The sequence below is a fragment of the Eretmochelys imbricata genome, chromosome 5 (assembly GCF_965152235.1).
Source record: "Eretmochelys imbricata isolate rEreImb1 chromosome 5, rEreImb1.hap1, whole genome shotgun sequence".
Classification (NCBI taxonomy): Eukaryota; Metazoa; Chordata; order Testudines; family Cheloniidae; genus Eretmochelys; species Eretmochelys imbricata.
Genome location: NC_135576.1, coordinates 101,658,915 through 101,673,033, shown reverse-complemented (window position 1 = coordinate 101,673,033; position 14,119 = coordinate 101,658,915). Strand labels below are relative to the sequence as shown.

At 42.9% G+C, this 14,119-nt stretch overlaps 1 protein-coding gene across 1 annotated transcript in view; it reads left to right on the top strand.

Moving 5' to 3' along the window:
• Positions 1 to 14,119, top strand: part of LOC144264653 (histone-arginine methyltransferase CARM1-like) — a 131,231-nt gene that overhangs the window by 88,224 nt on the left and 28,888 nt on the right. Inside the window, 1 exon segment of the mRNA XM_077816422.1 lies at positions 9,016 to 9,193. Coding sequence (XP_077672548.1) covers positions 9,016 to 9,193 — 178 coding nt within the window.

Below are 14,119 nucleotides of genomic sequence, written 5' to 3'. Positions count from 1 at the left end.
GACTGGCCCCTGTGCGAGGCTGGCAAGAGCAAAAAAAAAGTCAGGACAGCAGGGACAGGGCTTAAAAAAGGGACTGTCCTGGCCAAAACCAAACATATGGTCACCCTAGTTATTCTAAGCAGCTCATGTAAGGCCACGGGGGGAAAATAGCATTATTGGGCTGAACTTTTTTTTTTTTATGTAGAGCACTTGAATAAACAGGAAGAAAGGGTTACGATGCATGAGTTTAAAATGATTAAACTGCAGAGGCTAGTGATGCCATCATCAGAAATAAAAAATGAGTCCTCGTGGAATCCAAGTGTGTTTGCCGTGCGGTACCAGTAAAAGAAAGCCCTTCTGGGAGCTGCATGGTGACTAATCTTATGAGAGAATCAAGAAGAAGAGATTTGTGTAGAATTAATTATTCTTAAGGCTGCCATTTAGCTGCTTCCACTACTAACAGTGAGGGTACAGATCTACTGAAAAAACTGGGTAGTCTTGAGAGGATTGATTTGTGTGTACGTGCCCATGCGTGCTATACAGCTAATGTAATTGAGAAAGGTGTTTCACATGAGTTGGGAGCAGTTGCCACTTCAGCAGAGATGAAGTATAAATGGTGACAGCGGCATAACACTTGCACCTGTTTGTAGTGTAGTGTTTACCTAATATTTATTTATACCATATTGTAAACCGAGCAACAAATAGACAAACTGCACCTGTTTGCATTTTCAGTTATTTACATTAATATGTCTTAGCAAACAATTTACCATGAAAATATTGCAGTTATCTCATCTGCTCCACTGAGTGTTAATATCCAGTGCTGTTTTGTCGGGCTTATGTAAAATGGTGACGGAAAACAGATGTCTGAGAGACTTTGCAGCACAGAGTGGCACTGGGTAAAGGCTTGAGAGTATGTCATTTCCTCCCTTAGGAGGGGCAAGTTGTTGGCTTCTCTTGAGGAAGCTGTTGTATGACTGTGGCTCAGAAAAACACAACTGGATGCTGAGGATGTGGTAAACTGTTTCTCCCAGGCCAGATCATTGTCCCTGCTCCAGGTACACAAAAGAACCATGAAGCCACTAAGTGTCCTCCTGAGGATTCCCCCAGTGTACATGGAAATTTGTATGTGCTCTATAGCCAGCCTAGTGGCTCCTACACGCTTCTCTATACTCAGTGAACACTGTGCAGTGATTGAAAAGGGGATGTGAGCTGGGGCTGAAGTAGTCCCAGGATTAGGGTACTGCAAAGGTGGCATGGAAGCACGTTTGCTTCTCCCCCGGCCTGATCACTCACTGAGCCCAGGTTAGCTAGAGCAGAGTATCTGGCCTTCGCTATGTTACTTCCTGTTCCTGACTTAGATAATTGAGAAGGCTGTGGTGAGAAAATTCTGAATATCTAAATGCCTCTGATCCTCTTGAATTTTATCAGTCTGAGTACAAACTTGGACTGCATTGGTAGATGACCATCTGGTAGTTAGATGAAAATCAGGAGCCCATGATAATATTGTTAGATTGATCAATTGCCTTAGGTACTGTAGATCCATTACTTTCATTGTGAGCTCTTTGGGGGAGGGACCATCTTTTTGTTCTATGCTTACACAGCCCCTACCACAATGGGGTCCTGGTCCATGACTGAGGCTGTTAGGTGCTACTGCAATACACATAGTGAATGATAATTATGAGCCATTAACCAGCCTGTGAACCCTACTGTGAATAGAGAAGACTGCTCTCCAATGACTACATTTTTCTCTCTCAGAATGATGCTCATGGATAGTTTTGAGCCATTGGCCTTTCACCTCCATAGTTCTTTTCCCCTATTGTTTACAAAATAATCACAGCTACCTGCATTCTTGAAAAGAGGATTCCATCAAAAATAGCTGAAATGTGAATGTTAGCATTTAAGATTGGTTCCTTTGCTGATTTAAAAAAAAATAGTAATAAGCGACTAAAATATGAGCGGATATCGAAGGTTTTATCAGAGCCGAATTAGAAATTGTGTGAAAGTGTTAAATGTAAAAGCTGCATTTGAGTTCAATTTTTTATGAACTATTGTTACAAGTAGCACCTAAAATTTCTATAAAAGAAAGATTAGAGTTTTCAGTTTGTTTATTTTGTGTACTTGATAGCAATTTTGTGTAATGAGTTTCAGTGCTTTCTCTGTATAGTCAGCTTTCCTTTTTTGTTTGTTTGTCTTTCATAGGGCTACCAAGGAGGGAAAAATTTTATATATTAACAGGAAGTGTGATTGGAAAAAATCCCAAATGGCAAAGGGATCCATGATCAGGGGTAGCATTGGAAATGACCATTAATTCAGTTTTCAAAATTGAAAAGATTTCAAGTTGGCATTGTATATATGTTGTGAGTTTTTAAAATTAGTTTGTGCTATAACTAATTTATAGCTGATCCTGCATACTCTTACTCAGTTGAATAATCTTTGTGTGCATAAGAGTACTCACAAAAGTAAGAACTACATGTGTGAGTAATGGTTTGAAGAATTAGATCCTTTGTTTAAAAAAGTTAAACTTAAATTCTGTTCTGAAACTTGTGTGTGCCCATTTTCAGATAAGAAGACATGGTTTTCTCTCTGACAATTGCACTTATGGACACAATTCCTAAGAGGAATCTCAAAAATTTCTGGCTACCAAATCAATAAGTAAAAAGCTGTCTACTCAATATTTATATTTTATATTATAGTTATATTAATTGCTAAGGCTGCTGTCACTTTTCCATTTTGACAAAGCCCTGTGGCAGGCTTAGCAAACAGACTACTTTTTAGAATATATGAAATATTTTATACTGCTTGTCATGTCTTTGTGAGATGCATTGTACTTTGGAGAAATTTGTGTTCTTAAAATCAAATTACAAAGTTCTATAATAAGCAAGAAGAAAACCACTGTTACATAGGGGAAGCTACAGTATTTTGTTTAATATACCAGTATGAGCTGAGAGAGAGGGAATATATTCTTAATTATCAGGTATCAGAGTATAATAGATGTAGTGGGGTTTCTCTGGAGAAAGCCAGGTGGAGGATGAGATGGTATAACTGGTCCTCAATAATTATCGTAGGTCAGAAGTTTATTGTACAACACCTGGTCCTGATCATGCTTCCGTTTAATTCAGTGGGAGTTTGCCATGGCTTCAATGGAAGCAGGTTAGGGCTCCTGAAGAGAAGAGGGATGTACCTGAGAGATTTGTTGTTACCTTTATGTATTTGAGATTAGTCAAGAAACTCTTCACTGATGAAAGAAAGGGCCACCTGTTTGACTAGTACTTGAATGTGTCATGAATGCTGCATAAAAAAGATGAAGGGAAAAAAATTACCAAAACACTAACATACCCTCAGTTGGTGGCAGATTGATGCAACTCCTTTGAAATCACTGGAATTACATCAGAGAGTAATGTAACTGTTGTATTTTGTTTTGTGGAATGTGTGTGTACAGTCTTATCTTTTCATCAATGTCTTCTTGCCCTGCTCTCATATTGTTCTGAAATCTAGGTCACTGGCTGCATACTGTTGCTATTATAACAATACACACACATACCCACTGTTCATTCTCTGAAAAATCAAAGGGAGAGGAGGGGGGAAAGAGATGGAATGTTCTGTTTTCTTTGTAAACTTTTTCTTTATTATGAAACACTGAAACTTCCCAAGTATTTTGTTTCTTTAGTTTAAATACGTTGATGTACACAATAAAAGCGTGTCTATTTCGGTTATGGGCAAGGTTGGTTATTGCAGGAATTTGTGATATGCTGTGTAGGAGACTATCACACTGTCAATGCGTGTATAGATATAGTCTCATTTTGCATCATATTTCTTGCCCAATGTCACCAGTTCCAGTAAAGCTCTAGCCTGTTTGGGTACCTTGTTGTATGCTCATGACAAACTTGCGCTGCTCTCACTCGGCACTTGCCATGTACATGAAATCAAAAATATTTTCAATATGGGTGTGTATATTTAAATAAGCAGTCCCTAGTTAAAAAGGTTTCACAGCGAACCTATTTTAGCAAGAGATCAGTATGAACAACTAGAGATCCATTTTGGGAGTCTGGGGGCAGGGTGCTTGAAACGAGGGTCAAGAAATAGGTCCCAGACTCACTTTTCTTAAAAAATAGGAGCTCCCCTGTCTCTACCTGATCAGTGGATCCACATTAGTTGTTAATAGAAATATCTTTGGATTGCAAAATGTTTCAAGTATGTTTGACTGGTGTATTAGAGATTATAAATTAGAAGTTCTTGTTATAGATCATGTCTCTGTCTTGGCTACACCAATCTGGACTAAGCTGATTTTGCTCCTCATAGGGTTTGTTGTTGCCAGTAGTCAAGTTAGGCCATATCTGCATTTTTAGTCAATGATAGTTACGTTGTCATAAAGCCACTGCAGTTAGTATATTGCTCATGCACATGCATATTTGGTTCCTTGCACTGGTGCTGCCACTAACCATATTGCTTCCAGTCAGTGTGCCCCTTGCGATCATCCTGGGTACTGTCTTTTGGGAGATATTAGCAATGCATGGTGGGGTAAAAACAAATCATGCAGGGTGACTGGGAGCAAGGGATCAGGTTCTCCTCATGTGCTATCCATTTCCTGCAATTTTCATACCTTGCTTAAAATCCCAGAAACCTCCACAGCATTTTACTGTCCGCTATTTCTGACCGAAGCACAGAGCTCACACAGCTCTGCGCTGTTGTCATGAGCCTTTCAAGCAGAGGATGCGCAATCCTGCAATATGTGCAGACCCACAAGAAGAACCCCAGTAATAGGGGAGATGACTATTTCTTTGGGGACGGTTTGTTGAAGCACATCGCAAAACTGATTCAAGGTGGTTGTTGGCATTCCCGGAGCAGCTGCAGACAGTGGAGCACTTCTTTTGGGCCTGAGAAACGAGCACTGGCTGGTGGGATCATGTTGTAATGCAGGTTTGGGATGGCAAGCAGAGGCTGCAGAACTTCTGGATGTGAAAGACCACATTTCTGGATCAGTGTGCTGAGCTCGCCGCACCCTCCAGCGCTGGGAGACCAAAATGTGAGTTGCATTGATTGTGGAGAAGCAAATGACAATTGCCATGTGGAACCTTGCAGTGCCAGATTTGCTACCGGAGTGTGGGCAATCACTTTGGAGTTAGAAAATCCACAGTGGGAGCCGTTGTCATGCAAACGTACAGGGCCATTAATTGTCTCTTGCTATGCAGGGCTGTAACTCTCAGCAATGTGCAGGACATAGTGGATGGTTTTGCAGTAATGGGTGACCCACACATCCCTATTTTGCCACTAGCCCACCTTGCCTCAGAGTACATCAACAAAACGGGCTGCTTTCCTATGGTTACGCAAGCATTGGTGGATCACCAGGGATGCTTCACTGACATCTGTGTGGGCTGGTCTGGGAAGATGCGGGATGCTCACATCTTTAAGAATATGGGACTGTTCAGAAAACTGCAGACAGTTACGTTCTTTCCCACCTGGCAGATTACCATTGGCAATGTTGAAATGCCAGTAGAGATCCTTGGGGACTCCTTGATAGCACCAAGGGAAGATTCAGCTACCAGCTCAGCAGGTGCTAGAGGACAGTTGAATGTGTTTTTGGTAGATTGAAGAGCCACTGGTGGTGGTAACTCACAAGATTGGATCTCAGTGAGAAAAATATCCCAATGATTATAGCTGCTTGTTGTGTCCTGAGTGATATTGGTGAGGCAAAGGGGAGGGGCGAGTTACTGCGGGGGTGAAGGGCAGAGGTGGGGAGCTGCTGAGTTTGAACAGCCAGACGCAAAGGCTATTAGAAGAACTCAGTGCAGAGCTATGCTGCTGGGGGAGACCTTGAAAGAGCACTTTAACAGTCAGCCACAGTAATGGGGTTTGGTGAACCATGCTTTACCTGGCCCTAAAGTTTTTTGGGGGGGCTATTAGGAAGGAGTTGTCTAGTGCTTGGTGAATATTTATCAATATAAATGTCTTTTAATGCACCTCTTAATTATGTGGGGCTTGCTGTATATTTTTAATATGTACACTGTGTTTTTCACTGAACTTATGAGTTCTGTGGCCCGGTACAATAACAAGCTGTAAATGCTTTGAGTAGCTCTAGGCATTCTGGAGTACGTGTTGTGAAGCAAAGAAGATGAATTAATTTCCAAAAAATAGAAATTCCTTGTGTACCAAAACCGTGCAAAACATGTGCATGCAATTCCAAAACAAACACAATAAAGCTTTTAAAAATAAATTAATGGAACAGAACTTAACAAGGGGAAAGAATATTCATGTCCATTCCAGGCCATTTTGGCTACACATAAAGTAAACCACCAGGTTTGCCGTGACATTATCAGGGATGCTGTTCCTGACAGCTTGTAGTCCATCTTCATGTGGAATGTTGGTGTAGAGGGATTCTACATCCATAGTGGCTAGGATGGTGTTTTCAGGAAGATAAGCTTACCACAGGTTGTGTTCTCAAATTTGTCTGGCTAAGCAGGATTAGTCCTGGACAGGATTTGGGTGAGAGTCCTCCAAATAAATGCAGGGTCTTGCAGGAAGTGAAGAGGATGATTCATTAGATGGCACTCTTCCAGCTGAGTGCATATTGGCTTTAGGGGACACCATGCTGTTACAGATGTGCTGTGTTTTGGGCAAGATATGAACCAATTCCTGAGTATTTGAGGCTGTGATGGAGAAGCAGGGGAATCAGGCAGCAGCATTCACAATAATAGGTCTGTGTATTTCAGTTTTGGTGGGGGGTGGGATTGGACAAATGTTAGTTTGGGTTATTACATTCTACCTACCAGCCCAATTCACTCTGTAGTTTTGATTGGATATGGTATTTGTTTTCACTTCCTGCCCTAAACTGTTGTGCAGTTTGCTCTGTTAAACATCTGCTGTGTTCCATCCCAGAGTCAGGAGTGAAAGGGATTCATATGTAGTATATAGTTCATAAAGAGCTTTGGCATCCTTCAGAGTGAAAAGAACCATGTAAAGGAAAGATGATACTTATTACATTTTTTATAACTACCTTAGCAAGAACATTATCTTACCTTGAAGAAATTGTGTGCTACTTTGACTTCCATGTGAAAAAAAAAAACACTTTAATGATTTCTTTTGGTTACAAATATGATTAAATAAATTACCCCTTCACTCATTAATTAAGGAGCTTTAATTAAACTAATTTTCTTGGATATCAGCAATAATGTGTTCTTTGTGTTGGGTTTGAAAAAAAAATACATGATGCTGAAGAATTGTACCTTGCCTTCTTAGAACATTCTAGTCACATTTTAAATAATCTTGCTATTGAACTGTTGACAAAATGGACAAGACTGGTAAAATAGCTTAATGGCCTCCATGAACACTGTTCCAAAAGTTTACAAGCAAATACAAAATTGAAGAGGAGCAAGACATGTACCCAGGGCAATACCATATGTGCCCATAATCATATATCAGAAACCAGACTCAGAAAACTACGTCTGTCTGTAGGATCAAGTTCAATAAAAGGCTGTTTTCATGGGGGCAAACTCAGTAGGGTTTGCCAAGTGAGTTCTAACATGAATATCTGTTTTAACTCCTGGGGATACACACTGCCTTTCCCTGTCTTCTGTTCCTGGTTCCTGTTAATTATAGCTCAGGGTCAAACAACTGATTGCTAGTGGCTTAGTCCAGCCACTGAACAGTCTTTTCTCTGACAATGAATTGTGGAAATAAGTTTGAAGATCTCTTCCACTAGCACCTGAACTAAACTTAAACATCGGGAGGTTTGTCTCTTCTAATCAGCTTTTTTCTTGGGAATCCACGTGGCTTCATGTAGAAGATTTTTCCCCCAACTTCCTCCTTTTTTCTGTGGTCTACATTATAATGCAGGATGCACAGACTCAAATCATGGTCCCCCCATACACAAAGCAGGAAATGGGTTTTCAAGGATTGGGGTGAAGGTGTCTTTCAATCCAGGGACAGGATACACAGCCTCTATGCCATCTCTGGTGCAGCCTCAGGGCTTTGCTGGCAGCTGCAGCCCCACTGTGCTGTCTGTAACTGTATTTTTGGCCAATGGATTTGTATGGTTGCTTCTCCTGGCTTGCCCCTGTCCCATTCTGAATCTCCACCCACTGTGCTGTTGCAATAGGTGCCCCCACAGAGCCGTGCTCCATGGTACAGCATCCCCTTGCACAACCTTTCCCCATTCAGACTGGTTCACACGAGATAATGTTATCAGTATGTATAACACAGTATGTATTTGTATCCTATAGGCAAATTCTAAACATTGTCTAAACAGATTTTGGCGCTACAAGAAGCGTTCTCTGAGTGCCAAGGTACATTTACAGATAAATATGACATACATTTCTAATCAGAGTGACTTTAGAGAGATTATTCCTTCCCCAAGCATCTTGCCACCCAGTACCTAAATTCTGAGTCAATTTCTCTTGTTCAGATGAAAGAAATGTAGATCAAAAAGTTAAGAAAAGTTTGCCCTGAGGTTCTCAGCCTGCATAGGATTCTGCACATGGTACCTAGGGATTGTGCATGCTCTAGAAAAGGTATTCCTTGTTTTGTTTTTGTTTAGAAACATCGTGCCTCAGACTTTCCTCCGTGTCTGAGAACATTCATTCCCTGAGAATAGTCATGCATTTATGAGTGTGTAGATCAGTTAGGAATAGCCTTTTCTAGAACTGTTTTGAAGAATCTTAAAGATCTCTACTGTGTGTTCTTCTGTAGTGGATATTAACTTCCCTCTTTCTCTGTGTGCGCGTGTGTTGTATTCTTTTCTTCTAGATATTGATTCTAATTATTTCTTAAAAGATGATGTAACTTGTACTGCTACTTGCTGATTCTGCACACTTTTATAAGTTTGCTCTCATCAGAGTATTTAGAAACTCTCTTTGTAGTAAGGCATGAGTCTGTACCATTTTTTAAGGTTTAATTACAGTGCAGGCTTTTCAAAGGCTGATGAAGTTACTAGATACTGAACAATTCAGAGGGTTTCACATTACCCAGAGACTTCTGGTAGAACTATGCATAACCAAAGAAGCTAACATGCTTGTTTTTTTTCCCCCCTTTTACTCTTTCCAGATACTAGTGAGAAGTAACAACCTCTCTGATAAGATCATGGTTTTATCAGGTAAAATTGAGGAAATCTCTTTACCAGAGAACGTCGATGTGGTTATTTCTGAACCTATGGGTTACATGCTGTTCAATGAGAGGATGCTGGAAAGTTACCTCCATTCCAAAAAATGGTTGAAGTCAAATGGTGAGTATGCCAGCCCAGTGATGGATTGGGGGAAATGAGAGTTTTCAGAGAAAGGAGACAAGAAGAACCTCCAAATGGTGGCTCTGGACAGCACTGGTTGGTGTCGTGTTTCATCACCTCCTGTAGGCTCTAAGGAAATGAGACTTGAGTTTTCTCCCTTCATTTGAGCATGTTGGAAGCACCACTGTTACTATTTCATATTGTGATTTGCCGGTGAGACCAGCTATTTCAGCACTTAACCTGTATGTGCTGGATGTGTTGCCCTTGGCTGCCTCTTGTATCATTGAATTTAATGTGCCACCATATGCATTATGGGTTGCCTCTCAGTTCAAAGTTTATAATGCAAAACATGATGGCAAGCTAAACTAAAATGCAAGGCAAGAGAGGGAAGAGAAAGACCTAGAGTTGGACAAAGAATGGGAAACGTCATGAAAAATGTCTTTTTTTTCTTTGAAAAAAAATGTGAAATTTGAAATGTTTTCACCAGCTCTAATCAGACCCCACCCAAATTCCTAATTCCAAGGCCTCTTGGTACCCCCACTCTTTTCCAGTGATGTGTCCAATCCAGCCAGAAACAACTGCGATCCAGAGGTCAGTTCAATGGGATCTGTGTTTCAATCTGTTACTGGTTGGAGAAGTTTTGAAGGAGGCTTCTAAGTCCAGGGGCCTCCTGAGAAATTTCCTTGAAGGGAAGTCTGAACCTGCAGTTGCCATAAGTTATATTTCACTAGGTGAATTCCTGAAAACAAACTAAAAGATCACTAACATGGGTTTTGTTAAAAAGAAAGACTTTCTCTCGTGACACCAGTGTGAAAAACAGGATGTTTTTAGCATATTAAACTAGTTAGGGGAATGTGGGCTAATAGGCTGAGCACAGGATTAGGAACTGGGAACTACTGAGTGTTAATCCTGGTTCTGGCACTGACTTGGTCTGTGGCCTTACAAACGTCACTTAGGCTGATGTTTTCAAAAGTGTCCATTAACTTTAATGCCTCTGATTTTGGGTACCTATCTACAAACTCTTAGGGTATGTATAGACTGCAATGTAAGCTCAGGGTTAGTGGATTTGACCCCACAGACCTTAGGCTTGCAAGCCCAAGGCTTGAGTGTCCACACTCATTGGTGACCCTAGGTTTACAGTTTCTGGACCCAGGCTCCAAACCATGTCCCGGGGTTCCTAGCACCCTCCCCAGCACTCTAGCCCTCAGTTGATGGTACAGTGTGGGAGAACTTGACTATCCACCCTACACATTACAGGAAGTTGTTGCAACCTGCTAAGTTCCCAACATAATCTGCTGTGCTATCTTTTGGATTTGCACACTCCCAGCAACTGGAGCCAGCAACATGGAGGAGTCACATTTGAAGTACTCCTCTTGTTTGTGCTTTCACTCATGTTTCAGCAAACAGACAGAGCATCCATGAGATGCTGATGGACATTCCGACATCGTTTTCTGACCTACAGAAGGCACCTGACAGGAGGAGGAGGAGGATATGCACATGGAAACATGGAAGACTCAAACTGGCTGATGCTGCTTGCAACTCTCAGTATAGCCGCTGATACCCCATACATAGACAGGTACTTCTGGAGCAGGGCCACAAGCACAGATTGGTTGGACCACATTGTGGTGAAGACCTCAGGTGACCAACGGTGTGCCCAAAACTTTCGCATGAAGAAAGCTACATTTCTGGAGCTTTGTGAGCAGCTTTCCCTGGCCCTCCAGTGTTAGGAAACACAAATGAGGATGTCCACATTGGTCTAGAACAGGGGTGGCCAACCTGTGGCTCCGGAGCCACATGCGGCTCTTCAGAAGTTAATATGCGGCTCCTTGTATCATCACCGACTCCGGGGCTGGAGCTACAGGTGCCAACTTTCCAATGTGCCGGGGGGGGGCGCTTATTGCTCAACCCCTGGCTCTGCCACAGGCTCTGCCCCCACTCCGCCCCTTCCCACCCCCTCTCCAAGCCTGTCGTGCCCTCACTCCTCCCTCTCCCCCCGCCCCCCGAGCCTCTTGCATGCCACGAAACAGCGGATCAGGAGGTGTGGGGAGAGAGGGGGAGGCACTGATTGGCAGGGCCGCCAATGGGCGGAAGGTGCTGGGAGCGTGAGGGGATGGAAGAGAGCTGGTGGTGGGCTGCTGACATATTACTGTGGGTCTTCGGCAATGTACACTGGTAAATTCTGGCTCCTTCTCAGGCTCGGGTTGGCCACCCCTGGTCTAGAAGCAGGTTGTTATAGCCGTCTGTAAGCTGATTCCCCGTACTGCTACAGGTCTCTTGCTAACCAATTTGGCATTGGAAAGTCAACTGTAGGTAAGATGGTGGCGGAAGTTTCTGAGGCAATCAGGCATGTGATTTACCCAAAAGTGGTGGGCATAAAACAATATTCCTGAAGTAATTGCTGGCTTTCCAGAATGGGATTTTCAGACTGGAGTAGGGCCATTGATGGGACTCATGCACACAGTTTGCCCTCCTCAAGAAGCACATGTATGTAAACCACAAAGTGTACCACTCCACTGTCATGCAGGCCTCTGTGGACCACAGGGGCCAACTTATGGACACCAACATGGGCTGCACTGGAAACGTTCATCACGCTAGGTTTTTCTGACAAGTGGGAGTCTACATTCATGCATAGACTGGGACTCTCTTGCTACCAAACGGCATTGTCATAAATAGAGTTACTGTCCCCACTGTTATTCTGGGGGACCCTCTGCACCCCTTTTTGCATTGGCTTATGAAACCATATTTTGATCTCAGAGGCCCTGGCAAAAGAAGGTTTATTTATGCTCTAAGCAGCTGCAGAATGGTGATTGAATGTGTGTTTGGCAATTGAAATGCTGCTGGTGCTGTTTGCAGACCTGTGTGGATTCCAGTGTCATCAGTCCTGTCTGCATCACTGTGGCTTGCAGTGCTTTTCACAGCCTTTTTGAAGCCAAAGGTGAGCCATTTGCCTCTGAATGGAGCTATGACAGTAATGGATCGGAAAGCGCACCTATCCCATCTAGGGCAGGATGTGCCCAGGGAACACAAATCAGGGATGCTCTATGCTCCCACATTATGGATTTCCATGGGAGAGTAGTGTATTTTTATAAATGTGCTTGTACAATAGTTACAGTAAATGAGGTACAGCCACATCATGTAACAAAATGGGACTGTGGGAGCAGGGATTGATTGCCATGGATTGTACTTGTGAATGACATTTCATAAGCAGTTATGTGGCAAGAACTGTAGATATACAGTATGGCTTGATGTAGATAAATGTTTTGAGAAATAGCATTTGGGTATAACTTACCAGTTGTCCTTTATCATGTGTTTATCTTTATTATGTGAAATACACCTTATATGATGTGATGCAATAATGGTAATGAAATGTCTTAATAAAAGAAAAGCCTTTACTTTTGAACATGAATGAGAAAAAAAAAAAAAAACAGTGCCAGGCAGGCCAGCTGTCATTCACACACCAAAACACAAGTAATAAACCAACACCAAAACCATTAATAAAACACAGTGCATAAAGCACACATTAAACAGTAAAACATTGCTAACAAATAACGCCCCCCCCCCCCCCGGCACCCTGTTCTCTTTTCCCTTCCTTCCACATTTAGCACGTGCTTGGTGCTGCTGCAGAGGGTGGAGGTGTTTCCAGGGGTGGGCTTCTGCACAGGTGTGGAAGCCTGCAGGGGGTAGGGAGCCTGCCTGGGGATGTAGGACTGCATGTAGTAGATTTGCTCTGTTCAGCTTCTTTTAAGTCCCAGTTACATGGAACCCTGCATCCAACGATGGAATTGTTCAAAGTGTTCCTGGTCTACAGCATGGGGTTCCATGGAGGGGACCCAGGACATGGTGTGGGTGCAGCAGGAGCCTGTACTCTGGCAGCCCCAAGCATAAGCAACCTCTCAAACAGGTCTTTCTGCTGGCCTCTGTCATCGCCCTCAGCCCATGTTCCTGCTACAGAAACTGTGTTGCAAGCCTCTCCTTGTGCGCTGAAATACTGTCCTTTGGCTCGGCAGCCTGCCTGTGCCTTTCTGCTTACTCTGGTACTGCACCCGCTTGTTGGCAGTGTCCAGAATGTCCATTTTAAGTTCATCACGGAAACACTTCTGTTTGGACTGGTCTGTTACAGTTCTACGTCCCAAGGACCTGCTGCAGTGGGCCCATATTGCTGAGGTGGAAGGACCAGCAGAGGTTGAAGGGCCAAAAAGCAGACATCAAACAGTGCGCTATTGTTTCAGTGCTTCACAACAGGTTCAGTAGGCAAAAGCGCCTTGTGGAATCTCCAAGGCCAAAAAATGATACTTTGAAAAAGTATCCCAGAAGCTCAGTGGACACAATTCAGTTAATCACAGTGAAAAGACTGCACAAACAATGGTGAGTTACTATTTATAATTGTTTTCTGTTTAAAAATGGCAGACCTGTTTGGCCCTTGGGATGGGGTGGAGGAGTATGCCATAATGCCACAGAGATTTTTTCAGACTTATGGCGACGGAGCTGCACATCTATGAGTGAAGTGGGCTGGCGACTTACAGAAGAGGGCCGGGACAATATGCTCTTCACTGAAATTTGACTACCTGTCTAGAGTTTCTCTTATAGGAAAAGTTTGCGGCTGTCAGTGCCCAGGACTAGATCAGAATTTCTGAGTGAATTAACAGGAAACTGCATTCGCATCCAAACGAATTACTGCCTCCCCATGACTGCTGATGCAAGCTGCTCTGAGCACATCTACCCTCAACTGCATGCAAATGCACAGGAACTCTCTCAGAACTAAACAGCCAACCCCCTCCCCTCAGCACACTTCTGGACCGCATAAAAACCCTGGCCACCCAACCGTTTCTCTTTTACAGGGGGCTCTTAACGCTGTGCAATGCCCCAGCACATCTCTGTAAGAATGCACAAGTTTCCAATAAAAAGTTAATTTCAAATGCTTGTTTC